The 18,833-nt window shown below is 35.2% G+C and overlaps 1 protein-coding gene across 6 annotated transcripts in view; it reads right to left on the reverse strand.

The window, feature by feature from the left end:
- CDH12 (cadherin 12) overlaps positions 1-18,833 on the reverse strand; it is a 626,739-nt gene that overhangs the window by 48,928 nt on the left and 558,978 nt on the right. For all 6 annotated transcript variants that reach the window (XM_085570925.1, XM_021546438.4, XM_021546413.4 and 3 more), the window contains one exon: positions 13,492-13,659. In XM_085570925.1, the coding sequence (XP_085427051.1) occupies positions 13,492-13,659 (168 nt within the window). The remainder of the gene's footprint in view (positions 1-13,491; positions 13,660-18,833) is intronic.

The raw sequence follows: 18,833 nt of genomic DNA on the forward strand, positions 1-18,833 counted from the left end.
ATAGCATGAAGCCCTCATTCCCTTCCTCCCCACCCTCAAATAATAGAATCCTAGAATCACAGAATATGCTGAGCTAGAAGGGACCCATCAGGACCAGTGACTGCAACTCCTGACACTGCACAGGACACCCTGACGATCACACTATGTGCCTGAGAGTGTTGTCCAAATTCTTTTTGAACTCAGAATGGCTCAGTCTTTGTAGGGAGGACATTTGACATTATCAATATATGCTATACATCAAATGAGATAGAGAGACAGTTTTGTAGATTTTTATTTTTCTGTTTCCAATAGAGATTACTTCTTGATGTGGACTTGCTGTGACAGTTTAGCATTATTCATTTTTTATTGTCCATTTTGCCTGTATACACTACTACTTCCATTTTTACATAGAGATATATTGAAACAGGCCTGAGTAATAGCCTTTTAATCCCAAAGGTCCTGAAAACCTTATTCTCTTCAGCTTCTAGGAATGATGGAACAAGCACTTCAGACAAACTTATGCAGCAGCTGGTTACGCTGCTCAAACAGATCTGTCAAATTTTGTTGATGTGACTTCTCTGCCAACAAAAATCTTTCTTCTACTTGCATAAATCTCTTATAAATATGTTTTCTAAGTTTCCTCCTGTCTTTTGGGACATACCAAAGGAGAAAGCCCTGGCTTTCCTCATACTACACTAGCTTCCCACTTTGCTGATTTTAGTCACATACATTGCATGCAAGTCAGGAAATATTCATGTATAGGAAAGCTGGTAGGAGTAAATATTACTTTATTGCTTGGTTAGGACTTTCTGTTTCATATTGAATGGCATCAGTGAGGATGATAAAAATAAATGAGTGATAATGCTGTTGAAGCTTTTAAGCTGAAATAACTGACAGGGCTAATTTCTTAGTCCCAAAACCATTGAGAAAATGAGGCTGAAGTTAGCTAACAATTCATACACACTGCATCTGTGTTTCTAAAACAAAGATGGTTCCAAAGTGCATAGAGGGAAGAAATCAGAGCTGAGTAAGTGACAGGTAATCAGTCATATTGACTGAAATACAGCACACATTTACAGTTCCTCTGACGTGATTAGATTAGTTTTAGCTTTTAAGGCTCAAAAGCTGTTCTGGGGTTTGATTTTTACTTACAAAGATGTTAGGTGCTTTTTCATTTGTTTTTTACTTAAAAAGAAGTTTTTTTGTTGATTTTTTCTCCACACTTGAAGTTTACACCATCATTTACCAAAAAGCTTTTCAAGTCTGATAGAAATAGCACATGAAAACCATTACTTCTTATCAGCAAAACAACCATTAAGAAATAACCCAGGTTAGCATCCAAGGACTTAAGTTAAATGTATAATGTCTGTCAATCAAAGAGCTGTAAATACTATTTGAACATTTTTTTCTAATCTGTCACCATACTTGTACTGTACAAGATTATCCTCTCCTGATTTTTCTTTGTCTGTACTTTTTTCAGCTTTCTGGCAGTTGCCAAAGTATTGCATTGCAGTGGATCACAATAGCATGATTCTTAAAGGCAAAAACACTGAAATACAATAATTTATCCCTCTTTCTTCTAAATCTTTAAGTTTCCTCAGGAGAAAAAAAAAAACAAAACACCAAACCAACAAAACAAAAATAAATAAACAGAAAAAAACCCAAAAAACCCCTACCAAAAAAACAAAACCCCACAACAACAAAAAGATACTCCAAAACCACAAAAACCAAACAACAAAACCCAAACCCCCTACACAATGTATTGTAATATTCTTGTTAAATTAAATTACCAAGCCATTTTAATTTTTATCCTGACTCAGGTTGTAAAAGCACTGATTTATGTCTGTTTATGAAGAATCATAAGGCAATATTTCATATTTTTTCACTGGTGCTTTAACTACAGTGCAATAGACAAAGGAAAGTATAGTGTAAACATACAAGCATATACTCAATATATTAAACCTGCTACATCAGCTACAGCTAATCAGCCTAATAAATAGCAGCATCTGATGCATATGCTCCTAAAACTAGGGAGATGTGATTTAGAACAGCAGTGAGATGCAGTCATGCCTTTCCTGGCTGCAGCTCTCTGCCCTGCAGAGAGGCTGAGACATTGTGTGGGAAAAAAAAGCCAGGCTTTGTCACCATGTGCCTGATGCAGGTCACAAATGATCTGGGATGGTCTTGCAAAACTTCACATATGGAAGTTATGAAAAGACTCCTTCCAACCTTTAACCCACTGCTCTGAGTTTACAACATCATTAGATATAACCATGTTTAAAAATTTCTGATTCTCTTCTGTGGATTCCAAACTCCACAACTAGAAAAATGCATCTCCCAGTGCTGCAGAGATTGTGGATATCCAAGGGTCACCAGTACTTTAAGGGAAAATGAGCAGAAACAGAAACCATTTTGAGTTTGATCCTAACCTAGTTTAGGATAATCCACATGATGGAGCTTCCCCAGGGCTGGCAGCTACTGAGCCAGAACTCTATCACCCCCTGAGGTGAGCTAGCAGACTGTGTTTTTGAAGCCCTCCTCCTTCCATCTTCTGAAAGGGAAAATTATTTTCATTATACTAGTATACTTTTTTTGTATACTGAAATATTCAACATAATAATTTGCTGGGGTTTTTTTGTTTTTGTTTTTTTTTTTATAATTATGAGGTGCTGTTGTCATATAGCTTTCTAAAAATAGACCTACCCACTGCATGTCAGAGAATAATTCCACAGTCATTAACATCCCCCTTGTTGGAGCAAGGGTTCAGGAAATGGGAAATGCACTTCATTTTTATTATCTCAAGATAGTCAAGCCCAAAGCTTTTTCCTCCAAAGTGTGCTGGTTGTTGCATAAAGAATACTTGTTGCAACAGAGTACTCTGTTTAACAACATAATGTAGAAATAATTATTGAAATTGTTGTTTGGAGCCACTCACACTCAGATGTCTGTCCTAATACTGAGGCAAGGATAACTTAATCTTTGAAGATCTTAAATCATCTTTGTATGGTAGAATAGTTTTACCAAGAGGGGAAAAAAATACTCAGTTTTAGAAATTCCTCAAGTTTATAAAAAAGAGTTTATTTTAGATAATATGGCATTTCCATATTCCAACAGGCTGAGGAGAACTAATCAAGTTCCTGAGTAACTCTATTAATACTGATGTTATTGTTGTATGAAAATTCCCACCTTTGTTGCTGCCTCTTTTTGTGAAAAATTTGACTTTGCCAATGCCTTCACATGTTAGACAGTGTAGCTTTGAGTAACTCTGAGAGTTTGTGTAGAAAACCAGCTCCACATGATCAGTTTCATTATGTATCATAACCAATGAAGACTTGTACTGCTAATATCCAACCTACTAATTAGAAGTTAGTACCAAACAAAATAATCCAATGACACAAATAATTTTGGGGTGTATAGTCTAAAAGCTTGAATAAATTATTTTGTATGTAAATTATATAGTTGTTATAAAGAATGAACAAGGTGTAGCATGTATTATAGATAGATAGAAAAAAAGTTTTCTGAAGATGTTTCTCCTTTTTCAGAATGCCAGGCAGCATGTAATTGGCATTTATCAGGTAGGTTGCTTGGTAATATTCCAGTGATCACACTGTCACCATGAAGTAAATCAATACGCTTGTTCCCTCTATAATATTTAAATTGAAAGATACATGTGAAACATTAACATGATAAAAAGTACTTTTTCAAGGATGGGACATAGAGTTTGTAATGCTCTGCTTAACATCCCTGCTTCTTAAATATTGTCTTTGTCACTCTGGCACAAGATATAATAACACAACTTTTACAATTCATTCACTCTTAAGAATACGGTCAAACCATCTACTTTAGGATTTAAGCCAGGTGTTCTAAATCATCTGTATTGGAAGAATAATTTTTCTCTCCATTGACTAAGGAAATTAGGTTCCTGTCTTAAATCCTCCAAGTCACACCTCAGTTCTATCCCTAAAATCACCTAAACAAAGCATGCTCAACATCTGTATACTCAAAAAACTCCTTGTGAAGACCTGAGTTTTACATATGCATTAAGTATGCTTCATGCAAATTATTTTTCCCAGAACTCCATATTACTTTTCTTCCCCGTGCAGGCACAGGCTGAGGCCAAAAATTACTGCTTTTAAAGATGAAATTTTGAAATCATCAAGTACAAGTTTATAATAGTTTCCTATACTTTGTTTCAAGTTTTGGTTTACTGTCTGCAGTTTCCTTAAATGCTTGTGATTTAGTGTGTAACATAAATAAGAAAATAGTGATATAATGGGATAGCAATTGCGTACTTTGTATTTGTCTTCTCTTACACTGTATAGGAAATATGCTCAGCTTATCACAAAGTGATGTTTATGTTTCATAGTTTAAGTGTTTTAAGTAAGCTCTCTATAAATACTGCTCATTTTGCAATAAAATGCAAAAGTAGTGAGTGCTTTATTACAGGTCCTTCTTTTGTGAGCACTAGACAATCACATTTACAAATTCAACTAATTTTCCACAGAAGCCACCAAGAATAAAATAATTGTCATGAATTCAAGGCAATACTTAAAAGATATATGATATATGCTAGAATATTCTGTTATTTTCTTTTTATTTTTATAGCTTTCTCTATGCAAATATAGTAAAGGTGTATTTTGGATTCATAGAAGATGGTTACCTTCAGCTCAGCTGCTACTGATGTCACTAGGAACATGTAGGTTGTTGCAAACACTTGGACATCCCATTTAATGCTTTTACAGGGAGTGGAGCACTGCTGAAAATCTGCATAAAACTGCAGTTCTTAGATATTTTTGAAAATCATGAGCCTAAACTATTGTGATTATAATTAGATAATTACATATGGTCTGTTTCACTTTATGTTGCCCTGTAGTCTCTAAATTTTCAGAAAGTAAGCTCACCATGGTTAGAAGCAGAAAGGATATGTTGATTTCTTACTTAGATGGAAGACCTCAGGGAAAAAAGCAGATGCTGCCAGAACTGATAATGACACAGCAAGTGGCACTGTTGTCACTGAGTCACTTTGGAACCAATTCCCAAAGCATTGCAAGGCAACCCCATGCTGTTAAATCTGTAGCCTTAGCTACTTTTCAATATCAGAGTAGGCGGAGATGGATGGAGCTTTTAAGACATACCAAGGTTACTGAGAGTAATTTCATGCATCCAATCTAAATACTCTCTGTGTTTTGAATGAATAATTTCTTTGTCATTCCCCACGGAAAACACATTGTAGCGGAATGAATGACATGATTCCTGCCAAAGGTTGTTGAATTTCTATGAACTGTATTTATTTGCACCTTCTCTACATAAGGTAGCAGATGTAAAATACCATTATTAATGATAATAATCTTTTATGATGTTAATTACAGTGTTTATAAACAATTTACCTAATCTTTCCATTAATGATCGATTACTACTTAGAGAAGATGATTGGAGGGAAATGAATAAACAACAGAATGTTATAACAAATAGATAATATTTAACTTCTAATCCCTATTGTGCTCATTTGTATTTCTTGAACTATTGTTTACAGTGCAATCAGAGCATTGCATTTCAGCCATATTTTTCATTGCCTATAGAGTAGTTTAAAGAAAGCTATATTAGGGTGTATGCTCTGCTTTGCAGCTAAGGGTTCAGTCTCTCTCAGTATAGACCTTTAAACGGGTTTTTTTTTCATTCAGTACATACTCCAAACAGTCCTCAGATAACCTTTGCTACTTATGCATTCTTGAGAATGTAAAAAAACAATATAAGTGCATCAGACACAGAATTTGCTAAACTCTTAGTGTTTTGAGAATCTGTGGTAATTGAATATGTCCCCCTCTAGTTTATTTCTCAGTTTTCTTCCAATTAGTATGCTTTGGTTGGGAGTTCAGTTATTCAGTCTGAATAAAATGATTCAATCTTCAAGATGCTTTATGGTTAAGAATATGCAACTGTGACAGCTACAAAAAAGAGTAGTTTCCAGGGAGTTTTTACTATGGTTACATGCACTGTGGGGGGAAAATCAGCTCTTACTAAAAGTGCATGAAGAATTCTGATATGGAAAGGAATAATAAAAAAATAAGAGAAAGTTGGTATAAGTGCAAAGAGAAACTTTTATAGAGGTTAAATTTTAACTCCTTTATGTTGGACACACAAATAATGATAGAAGGCTACTTAACTGTGGGGTACTGTGACCCAAAGAGGGCTACATGGCCTGGATTACAAAGCATAGGCTCAGACAAGTTACAAAAATACAAAGAAATTTCATGTACCAGCCAGACTCTGTGGCCCAGAATCCAGCCAATATAAATGGCCTAATTCCATGCTATTAAATTCTTTTACCCACACCAAAATAGGTCAATTTCATGGAAAGTGACTGCAGAAAATAGTTCCTGACCTGTACTAATTTCTCCAAATGCCCTGAATTTCTCCGGGAAAGCTTTACTTGGTGTTGGTCAAAACTATGCCCTGGACTGTTCTAAGACTAATAGTACAGACAACGTAAAACTTCAGGAACTTTCCCAGATATTCTCATGTCCTTCTTTTGCTTTGGAAAGCAAAATGTAATGTCATTGTATATCTTCTTTTAGTCTATATAAAAATGCATATTATTTCAGTGATTTAATTGTGGTGAAGGGAAAAGAAAAATATAGAGGTTTTTTATGACTACCTGTCAAATGTGTAACTCAAGTGAGTGAAATAGAAACAGCAGGCAAGGGCAACTGATCTGTGCGACAGGGTAGTGGCTTAAACAAGTAACATGAAGATGTAAAGAGTTTATCTGGGATGGTGAAGACTCATGATTTCAGTATAGCAAAATATGTAGAAACTCAGAGCTGGAAGTGATTCAGAAAAGCATAAATTATTTTTGCAGTGCTACCATTGGGAAAGAAAAAACTACTTGTGGAGTTGAAGGAAGAGATGGCCACAATCTAGTTATACAACCAAAATGAGATCAAGGATAAATATGTGTCTCTCACACAGGAGAGTGGAGACAAGAGTGCATGTTGAAAATAAGGATATACAGGAGAAGAAGAAAGAGAGGCTAAAGAATGATGAGACAGGTGAGAAACAAATGCAAACAGTACAGAGGTGTGAGACTTGGAAGGAACCTGGAATAAAGAGGAGCTACCTTTGATTCTCCTCTGATTCCTGTCAGAGCCCTTTTCAAATACTGGTCAGCAGGTATTTATCATTGTACTGATTTGACTGTAGTTTTACTGACGCTAAAGCAGTAGTGAGTCAAAGGTATTGCAATTCAAAATGGGTGCTTTTTTCATGATTGGCTTGCAATTGCATGACCCTATGTCTGGAGCCTTTGCAATCCTATCTTCCATCACTGTATAAAATAGTTGATTAAAGTACATGTTTAACTCAATAATGAAGTTTTAATTTACTCAAAATTCACAAGTAAGTGAAAATCAGACTTGTATAAGATTTGTTGACATTAAACAATATAAGCTTGGTTAACAGGACCAAGTTGGTGATTTTTTCCTTTTATGTCTTATGGCACAGACATTAGAAATAAAGATGGAGAAAATCAGGATTTGACCACCCCTCTTTTTCTGATTCAAAGCAAGTTCTGGCTCAGTCTCACAACTAATCTCTGCCTGCAGGCTTGTCTGAAATGAATCTGTCCACCTGTTCTGTGCAGGTATCTCCCAATTGGTATAACATAAGTAATTAGTGGCTGGAACTGAATTAGGGCATCTTGTCTGCCAGGCAAATTCTCTAATCAATGAAAGAAGGACTCACTTTCATTCTGAGATGCAAGTGCTGTATATAAAACACAACTGTTAACAGAAATACTAAGAGAAGCTACACTTCCATATCTAAATTACAGGGAGTCAAGCAACTTCCCAGAAAATTATGCAGACTTGTAAAAATGCTTAATTAAGCTGCTCTGAACCTTAGCCCGGAGTAAATTTTCTAGCTAAAGAAAAGTAAGTAAGTTTTCTGGTTCGGAATTGTCCAACTAAGGCGGGAATAAATCCCTCTCGCTTATTTTTAAATCAAATCTCTGCTTTCATTATTTAAAATTTTTGGATTAGTGAACAGAATAATTTATTAATCATATGATCCTTTTCTATAGATTTCTAATGCACTACTGTGTGGGATTTGTGTTGCATTCTTCTGAAATCTTTAGCAGTAAATACCTTTGTCTCTCATAAGCCACTCATCCAGAGCAATGGATTAAAATATTTTCCTTTCTATCTCTTGTGGACCAAGAAGACCTCTTCCTTGCACTCTGCTTCTGAACCTATTTTTCAATATAATCTGAGCTAGACTTGTTCAAAGTCACTTGAATGGAATCAGCCACATTTAGTTTACTGAGTTAAAAACTGACCAGCTTTAATGTAGTAAAAGTTAGGATAATTAATGCATGTGCAATTTCTGTGATGTACTCAGCTTCCAATAATATACAAATAAGTAGCTATGATAAAAATTTTCAATCTAAAAAGTGTGTAGCCATATGTATAAAAAAGATAGGCTATTCCTGGTTCAGCACTTGGTTGTTCTTTTTTTTTTAATATTTCTACAGATTGTAGTAATTGACAATAAGCCTATTAAAATAATCTGCAAACCAATAAATAATCACAAAAAAATTAATCTAAAGGCTAATAATATGCAAAGCCTATTCCTCATATATAATGAATAATATGTCTATATAATAGATCATCCAGTTAATGTGCCATCATTCAAGTGCCATGCCAAGGTTAAATAACTAAGAGAATAAAGAGCTAGTTTATGTTTGCAAAGGTCCTTTTCACATACACTGAAATTCCTGGAATTGCATAAATGAAAGGTGTTTTTCTGTTTCTGAATTGTCTATTTTATGAACTTCATTCTCTAAGATTATTGTTCCCTCTGCTATCTCCAATAGAGGATTCCCTGTATTCTATGGAATGCATTGTACTGGCCACTGGTGAAATCCAAATCCAATTACCTGCAAACTCCTACAGTATGGACTGATGTGCAAGGTCTTAGGAATGATCCTTCAACCTCGCTTTATTTAAGGTGTCACCCCCAGAAAGATGAATAGTTGTGTTTCTGTTTCCAAACATGTTAGCATTTCTGGAAATTTGCCATGTTCTTTTTTGCGAACTATCTTGAAGGATTTCACTGAGTGGCTTTTGGAAAGACCAATGCCAGCAAAACAAATGGCCCTTATGATATCTAGGCCTTAATGGATAGCTGTCTGAATATTTTAAATGTTGTTGTAAACCCACCCTGAGATAATGTTTTCTGACCATCAGAGATGCATTTTCTTAAAGCAAAGATATGCACAAGTAGACATAATTCAAATATAAGGTTCAAACCTTAATTAACTTCTCTTCTATTAAAAAAAGTTTTTCAACATTCTCTCACAAAATTTACTTCTGTTAGCTGGAAATGATGTGATAAAATATAGCTTTACCCAAATAGTTCTTTTGAGTTCAGAAAAGCAAATTCAGGAGGTATTATATTAAAAAGTACACAACCTAAAAAGATATCAAACTTATTACTGACTTCATAAGACACTTGAAATCCTTTATTTGCTAATATCAGAATAAATACTTTATAAATTTTAAAATTCAATTGCATTTCTTCTAGGTCAGGGCCTTATTCTCTAAAAGCATATTTATATCATATTGAAATAAAAAGACATATTACCCCTTTGACTAAAATGATTCACATGTGCTTTTACTGCTCAGCATATGAGAGTTTATATCTCTAAATTTTCACACTCACTCTGTCAGCAGTGAACAAAAGAAAGAGACTGGGAAACTGAAGTATAATAAACTTAGACAGTATGAGTCCCCCCACTTCGCTTAATTGGTTTGATTCCATAAAGAATAATTTATACCAACTAATTATGCAGTTTTTGTCATTTAAATGTTGAAGTAATTATAACCCATCAATTTTTTCTTGAAGCTTATTTTAAGAATTGGAAACAAGCCACTGCTGTCCTAGCAGCTTGCTCAGACTGGTCCTCTGCTTGATGAATTAAGGGTTAGCCCATTAGCTTTCAGGAATTATGTGCTTAAGTATGTTTTTACTTAGCCAGCTATCATGTACATAAGTAGCTGAGAGAGAAAGGCCATTGGTCCCCTTGTGGACCAGGATGAATGCCTACAGGTACAAAGATTTTGTCCACTCCTCTCTGCTCAAAGGCACTGTTGTGCTATACCAATTTTTTTTTTTTCAATTACTTGAACTTTGTTATTATGATAGAAAACGTACTTACCTTTTCAGTCATTGCCTTATTTTTTTTTCCTCTTGTTTTGGTAAAAATAAAATTTTGACATAAAATATTTATTCTAATATTTAAAAAAAAGATCTATCTTTAACAATGAAACATGCACAGCAATGGAGAAAACTGCTGTAATAATGAAGAGACAAGAAAGAAAGAAAATACTTCTGGAAATAAATTTATACTAATAAAATAATTCAGATTAATTTTTTCCTACTAGTTTTAAAGAAAATATCAGTTTACTGATGTGTCAGTTTTCTGAAATGTGGGCCAATAGATACCTGCAGGTCAAACAATTCTGACAGAAATACATGTTTAGAGGTTTCCTCTCTGTTACACTCCTCATTACTAGGAGACATGCAAGGTGGGAGTTCCCCACTGAATAAGTTCAAAAGCACAGGTTCTAAATAAAAAATTCCATGTTCAGCAGGATAGTCAGTGGTTTTTCATCACTGGATGCTGATAACCCATCAAACTTGCCTGTCTCCTTAAAGGACCCTCAACGAGATGAAGGTATTTCGTGATACATTTTTTTTTTGCAAGCTTGTAATGTATTATTTATCAATGTAGCTCCTTCCAAATATTAATAATATATGTTCTCCTACTTCTGCTGTGAAATATTTTTTTTCTCCAGCTTTACTAAGTTCAGAAAATAAATTTAGGCTTTATCCTGTGAAACATCAGGTGAGCTATAGCATGACTTCTTTGGCATAAGTCCTTTGAAAAACTATGGTCCTGATTATGTGACACAAAAACATTAGCCCTGCAACAATTTATATTAAAGAACCTTTAGTCCTTTTTTTCAGTCTGCACTTCCTGGTCTTGTTGACCAACAATGGGAAATGGGATACTGGAGGTCTCAATCCCAGCAACACCCAGGGGTCCTGACCTCTTGCCAGGCCTGAACTTGGTACCTACACAGACTGGATTTTAAAGGCCTATTTTTCACATAAACGAAAATTTTTCACAAGTATCCTTTTAGCTATGGCAGTCAAGTAAATGGAAAAGTCCATTTTCTGGCAGGTAATTACTCCAAATCATTGCAATGCATTCAAGGAAAAAAATGAAAAATACACTTGTTATGTGTGAAATACAATTCATACTTCACTTTTTCTCACTTAGTTATTTTGTTTAGCTGTAATTAGCCTGGTGTGTCTGTGAATTTTAGGTACACTACGCATCGTAACCAAACAGGGCTGAATGGGATAGCTGAGACTGTAAAATCACTATGGGTGGTGTGGATGCTATCGAGGGGTATTATTTAGAAGACCCACAGCAAATGCACATCTCCATTAAAAGGAAAATCTGTAAGGGCAAACAAAATATCTAATAAAAGAAAGAACACATCTTTCAGAAAAATGAAGTTGTGTCTCAGAGAGGACAATAGAAAGAACCGTAAAACCTGCTTTATCTATAAAACCAAAATAAAGAAGACAAAAATTGAGTTTGAATAAATCTCTGCAAACAAGCTAATAATAATTGTCTTTTAAGACATCTGGAGGCAAAAGCCTGAGAGGAACTGTATAAAGTCAGCCCAAAACTGAGATACAGAAGTGCTCAGAGAAGATAAAATCACAAATGTAAAACTTACTACATTTTTTTCTTCATTGTTAGTGTAGAAAAACTGGGGATTTTTTTCTATCCTAGAACTTTATAGGGGACTCAGGAGAAGGTTAAATTAGCTGTAGAAGCAGTTGTGGAACAAACAGACGCAACAGTAACAAATCATTTGGATTAGCTGTTACATGCCTAAGAGCCTGAAGAATGAAATAAGGGAACTATTATTATGTGCAATATTTTGCTTCAAACCACTGTGGCAAAAGAAGGCTTGGAGGTATAATATAACACTGATTTTTTTTTTTTTTTTTTCCCAAAAGTTCTCCAGGGAGTCCAGGGGAGATAAGGATGGATATGACTGACATGTACAGGCAAAACAGTAGGAGTAGATTTACTCAATTCAGAGAGAATTTCCCATTCTAAAAAAAGAGAAATCAACATAGCTTTTCTAAATAAAGCTGAAATTTTGCAGTTCTTGCTGAACTCTTTGAAGAGGTTAACATGCAGGCAATTATGTAAAGATAGATTAAAAGAAATGAGGGGAAGTTGTTAGTTGTATGATATATATTAATCTGTGTACCTTTGACAGGGGATGTGGACTCTGAAATTTAACATAAATTTCAAAGCAATGGGGAAAATTGATGCATGAAAAATACATTGAGGATTCTTAAATACAAAGACACCATTAGAACTAAATACAATTAGAAAGTGAGGAAGATCTATGAAGTTTTGCTTGGCCTGTTTGTAGATAACATCTAAGCATCAATGTAAGAGACAGAAGGAAGGACAAAATGGATCCTTCTTGTAACATGATCTTTCTTACATACCTGCAAAAACACAATATCTTTTCAGACTGAGTATAAGAAGAATTTTTATATGAGAGAAACTTCAGAGTTGCAGATGTGCTTTTGTACCTATGGAGAATTCATGATACATATAGTGGGATTTCAATTCATGGGCGAGAAAGAGATGCAAAGTAAAAAGCTGCTGTGATCTTACTGCAGATTCATGCAATATATTATCATATGAATTAACCTTACCAAGGAGTTTTAGAAGCTAATTATTTTGGCATAGTTATCAAGATATATGCTTGATTAGTTTCTGCATTTTGAAGGTACAGAATATACAAAACTTCAGTAAATTTATGGAGACAAGTAAGTGACAATCCTCCTAATCATACACAAACTATGAAATTCTTTAAATTAGCATACTTCTGAAAAGCTTCATTTAAACTAACTGATGGGAAATATAATAAATTATCAGTGAATGATCACTTTTTTTGAGTTTTGAGGCTGTAAGTGCTTTCAGTGACAGGTACAATCTTCTGGGCCAAGACATAAAAATCTGTCCCTGAATATCATAACAAAAACTCTTAGCATGAGCTAGCTCTGCCTTTGGTATCTGGAAGTCTCAGGTTATAACCTTTTGTAGTTTGAAGTAGTTAATGCAGTTTCTGTTGTAGTATTTCCAAAATTATTTTTATAGTGTAAATGAAATTAACTCAGGCTCAGGCTGATTTTGTGGAATGATGATATATAGCCTCTTAAACATTTAACTCATATTTTCAAATTGAGCTTTATATTATTTTTAAAAAACGGGATATCTGATTTTTTTATTTTTTTTTAATCATATACTGTTCTTTTTCCAGGATCTCACATTCTTATCTACAGGACTTTTCCAAATTAATACTTTTAGTCATGCTTATTTGAAAATCAGTGCTTTGGAATATTACATACTCTTAGGAAATCTGGGAGGGTTGTCGTTGACATCCGTGAGAGTGATGTTTACAGTGGTAGTACCAGCTAGTCCTCCCAGCTGTCCTCCCATGTCCTTGGCTTGGATTAGAACTTGATATTGTTCTTTCACTTCTCTGTCCATATTTGGCAAAGCTGTTCTTATTACACCTATGAGAAGAAATGGGAAAGAAAAGGAGAAAATAAACAAAGGGCTGTGATTGTCTACTCTTAGAAATTAATACTGCATCTCTTGAACCAGGAATAGAATTCTGAGTGTTGACGAGAGGAGGTCACATAAAAACATGCAAATCACTCAGGCTTTTTGAAAGTGTGTTTGTCAGCTATTCAACCACTAAAAATGACTGTTTTGTCTTTTCAATCGAGACATGAATGGATGAAAGAGGATGATGCGTCTTCACTAGTGATGTGAATGCTTTGATCATGTTTGCCACATCAGGGATGAGGAATGCTGCCTTGTACAGAGTAAGGCAATGTGGGAAGAGGTGGCATTGCATTGCAGAGCCTGCATCTTCAGTGGTTTCCAACCATTCACTTGACAATAAATTCAAGTTATTGTAGGCCAAGACAATGCTCCTCTATACAAAAGGAGGTCCTTATTAGAAGACTCTTCCTTTCCTAGAGAAAGTTTTCTTGATATAGCACAAATATGCATTTGAGGATTTGAAAATTTGAGGATTTCCTTTTAGAAAAGGAATTAAATATCACAGTAAGACATGACTTTTAGTCTTTTGTGATTTTGGGCAGCTACTATCTAAGCAGATATGCCATTATCTCCCTTTGGATATGCTAAGAAAATAAAGAATAAAAGGAAGATTTGGAGAGAGAAAGAGGGGAAAGCAATGGAGAGGTACTACTGAACACACAAATGAGCTGATGAGGTTGTATAAAGCTAAAAATATTTGGGGTACTAAAGGCTTTTTCTTGAAATCAAATATGCAGAAGAAAATACATGTGTTCATCAGATTTTTACAAATGTGAATAACATTACAAAATGCTATTTATTCAACAACAGTTATTAGAAAATATCTAGGCTCACATTGGTGCAGCTAACATGCAAAACTGAAAAAAAAAACCCAAACTGGAAGTATGACCTACCTGGTTATTATTGTTTTAGAAATTATTATTTTCTAGTATTAAACAATTTGATGTCAAAAGCAGGTTTTTTACCTGGTGTTAAAATGGGTCTGGAATTGCAAGAAGCAAACTTTAAAGACCATTCTTTATAGCAACTAACCACTGCTGTCTTAACAAGCCAGAATAGGAACCATTAGCTTATAATACTTTTTCAGAGACTAGAAATAACATTGACCTAAATCTGCTATTTCTGTAACCTATTAAAAATTCCCATTGAATTGAACTCTATAACAATTTCCTTGCTTTTCACTTGTAACATGATGATAATGACAATATTAGGAATCACCATGTTCCTGCCTCAGGATGGCATATACTATACTGCATGCACTTTACTCCAAACTGAAATCTTGAATAATAAAACTGCAAAAATTTTATTCATATTAAATAGATTCAGAAAATAATATTTTTGCAAAGAGGATGAACTTTACAGGTTTCCTCTTGAATCTAGTAATCTTAATTAATGCTTAATTTGGCATTGCGAAGGCCATATGTTCCACAGTATTTTACAAAATCCTTGGTATGCTCATTCCAAGGAGAAAAGACCTATGGGAATGAAAGGCCTCCTGTGTCATTCTAACAAAATTACATATAGAAAATATACAAAATACAAAATTAAATATAAGAATTACAGAATCAGAATATACTAGGTGGAAAGCCACCCATCATGATCACTGAGTACAACCCTGTCTCTGTGCAGGACACCCCAAGAGTCACACCTTGTATCTGAGAGTGTTTGTACAAATTCTTAATCAGCTCTGTCACACTGGAGCTGTGACCACTTCCCTGGGGAGCTGTTCCCAAAATGAGTGCCTAAACACCCTCTGGGTGAAAAACCTTTCTCTGATGTCCAATCTAAACCTCCCCTGATTCAGCTTCATCACATTTCCTTGAGTCCTATCACTGGTCATGAGAGATAAGAGATCAGTACCTGCCCTTTGTCTTCCACTCATGTGGATGTTGAAAGACCACAATGAGACTTCTCATCAGTCTCCTCTTCTTCAGGCTGAACTCACCTCAGCTGCTCTTCCTATGGCTTCACCTCAAGGTCTTTTACCATCTTCATGGCCTTCTTTTGAATGCTCTCTAAGAGCTCTCATAGGTGTCATTTATATCATGGCACCCAAAACTGCCCCCAGCACTCTAGGTGAGTCTGCTTCAGTGCAGAGAAGAGCAGGACAATCCCCTCCCTTGCCCGGTTGGCGATGCTGTGCCTGATGCACCCAAGGACATGGCTGGCCCTCCTGGCTGCTGGGACACAATGACTCAGATTCAACTGGCCATTGTCCAGGACATCCATGTTCCTTTCCACAGTGCTACCTTCTAGTCCCTCATTTCCCAGTCTATACACAACAAGGGTATAGACTACAGAATCTCGTACTTGTTTTTATTAAGCTTCATATGTTCAGTGACTTCCCAGCTCTCTATTTTATCAAAAATCTGAAGGACCACCATGTCCCCAAGAGAGTTGACAACTCCTCTAAATTTTGCACAATTAAGCAAACTTATACAGTGTTCCATGCAGTCCTTTGTTCAAGTCATTTACGAGGATGTTGAAGAACACTGTGTTGAGGATGAATCCTTGCAGAACCCCATTAGACACAACTCACCACTCTGATGTCACCCCATTCACATCAACTCTTTGTGCCTGACCTGTGAGCCAGTGGCTCCCCATGACTTGATGTGGCGTTTACCCAGCTGTGTGCTGGACATTTTGTCCAGAAGGATCCTGTGAGAGATGGTGTCAAAAGCTTTGCTGAAGTTCAAAACGATGACAGAAAAAGATGACAGAAAAAACTGAGCATGAGCACACAGCAGATTGTGAAGAGAAAATGCAGTTTATCTGGTTGATATAGGTGCTCTGGGTACAACTAAGTGACTTTCTCAGAAAAGGTCCACATTTTTTTCAGAAAATGAAGAATGGGCTATCACTCCAGTAATAAAGTTCCAAATCACCCACTGTTTATTCCTGTTTGGAAGTGTAAGGTCATTCTATATATTTTTCTGGGAAAAAAACTTTATCATTAGAAAAAAAAATCTATGAAAATAATTTTTTATGTCTAGAAATTCATGGGTAATTTTCCTTTTTCTGCCTACTCTATTTCAAAGGCCTAGATGAAATACTGAGAAATATTATTTCTTTCAAAATCAGTTCATATGAACAGGACAAATGTGAATTAGAGTTATCTTACCAGCAAAGTAGAAGACTAAAGTAGAAGTAAGGATTCATTGGAAGGCAAGAGCTACAAATGCTGGTATTTCAACTTCAGCATTACAAAGAATATCTAAATTTAAATCAAAGGGTTATTAAAATGTAGAGGTCTTATGTGCATCTGATGGTGTTGTGAGTTTTTGTAAATCCTTTTACCTTAAGATTTTACAATATTTTTCAACTGCAGAATTTAATAACTTTGATTTTCTTTTTTGTCTTTTCAGATCTCATTAATATCAAATGTGCATAAAAATATGGTCTCCATGAGTTTGCTGAAAACTGAAAATAGTATATATGGCACTTGGGTAGAAGATTTGCTTTCCAAAGTTATTCACCCATAATTCAGCAGGAGATCATTCACTTTTGTGGAAGAGAAAACACAGGTTCCAAGAAAAACCCCCTACATAAATATTAACATCAATACTCCTGCTGATACCAATTTGGATTTCAATAATATAACTGAAGTCAGAAGATGGACTAGAATGCAAAGTCTAACAAAACCTAGTTACACCTAGCCATAAATAAGAATATTGACCTCAAAAACATATCAGAAAATAGGGTGGAAATTACATTTTCATGGTGGAAATGAATATTTTCATAAGAAAAGAGAATATACAGAGGAAAGAGAAGAGTGGTTATCTGTTTTAAGAAAAGTTTGCATTCTAAAAAAAAAACCCTCACATTAAAATCAGAAAAGAAATTTTATAGCATTTAAAAATACCTCCGACATATAAAATTTGAGGCCTTAGAATGTGGCATTCAAACAGTTGCTCTCCAGAAGGTACTGTAGTGCATGTAACCTCCCTGAAATATCAATAAAAGCCAAATCTCCCACTTCAACATGGTTTGCTTATCTCAAACAAAAAGATGGAAAAAGATTAGGAGTAAAAGGGGTAGCTGTGACATCCTGATCCATAGAGGTTAAAAACTATTTAAGTGTACCAGTTTCATATCAGAGTAAATGTGTAACACCTATTACGAATGATTTGAGGAAGGAGTATGTATTGTGTGCTTGACAAACACAACCCTTATCTCACACATAAAGTTACGGTCAGTCGTTTCTCTCTTTTTACTTTGCAATGGGATCTTGAGCTAGCAACAGAAATTTCCACAAACATATCAACATCTGTGTGGTAGAAGCTAAAACCACAAACAGTGTTTGCAACTGTTTGGGAAGGAAGAGAGAACAGAAGTGTTATTAAACAGCTCTATGCATTCACATCAGCTGCCTTCCTGAATACTGTGTGCACTTTCTCACCCTGAGGAGAAGGATGATTATTGGTATGGAATGGCTTCTGTTTAAAGAAGTCTTTGATCTAGAAAGGAGTTGTTTCAGGGTGAATATAAATAGAAATTAACTATTCACTGTCTTAATCAATGTCTCAGGTATGAAACCAGTTAAGAGATACCTTTCTTTCAAAAGAAAAAAAGAGAAAGAGGATTTGGTTCTTAACCAAATAAACTTCTGCTGTGGAACTTTTAGTCACTGAGTATGCAGCTGTACTCCTGGACAAGCCAAATCTACTGGGAAGTGAAAAAGTTGTGAAGGAGAAATACTTTCAGACTTTTAGTTACTTTGACCCTGCCAATCACCCCGGAACTTTGCAAGGACAAGTTACTTCAAAACTAGAAGAGTATTCCAGGGGTGCATCACTAAACACTTACTCTTCATCCCTCAATAGAGCTAAGCAGACCATCACTTTTGGAAACATAACACAGGGCAGAAATGTAGTATAGATGTTCTTGAATTCTTTAAATAACTACAAGATTATGTCTCAAAATTGTTTCTGGAATGCAAGAGATGGCAAAACAAGCCAACAACAACATAAAATATGCTTATTCATCTGCTGGCAGTTCTGAGTTTGTCATTGTACCTAAATGGCTTTCTTTCCCTTTCCTGCCAAAAGCACTCAGGACAGATTTCTGGCAGTAAAACTGCAGTGAAAAACTACTGCATAAACTTCTTAATTATAAAATA

The sequence above is a fragment of the Lonchura striata genome, chromosome 2 (genome assembly GCF_050655825.1).
Source record: "Lonchura striata isolate lonStrDom1 chromosome 2, ASM5065582v1, whole genome shotgun sequence".
Lineage (NCBI taxonomy): Eukaryota > Metazoa > Chordata > Aves > Passeriformes > Estrildidae > Lonchura > Lonchura striata.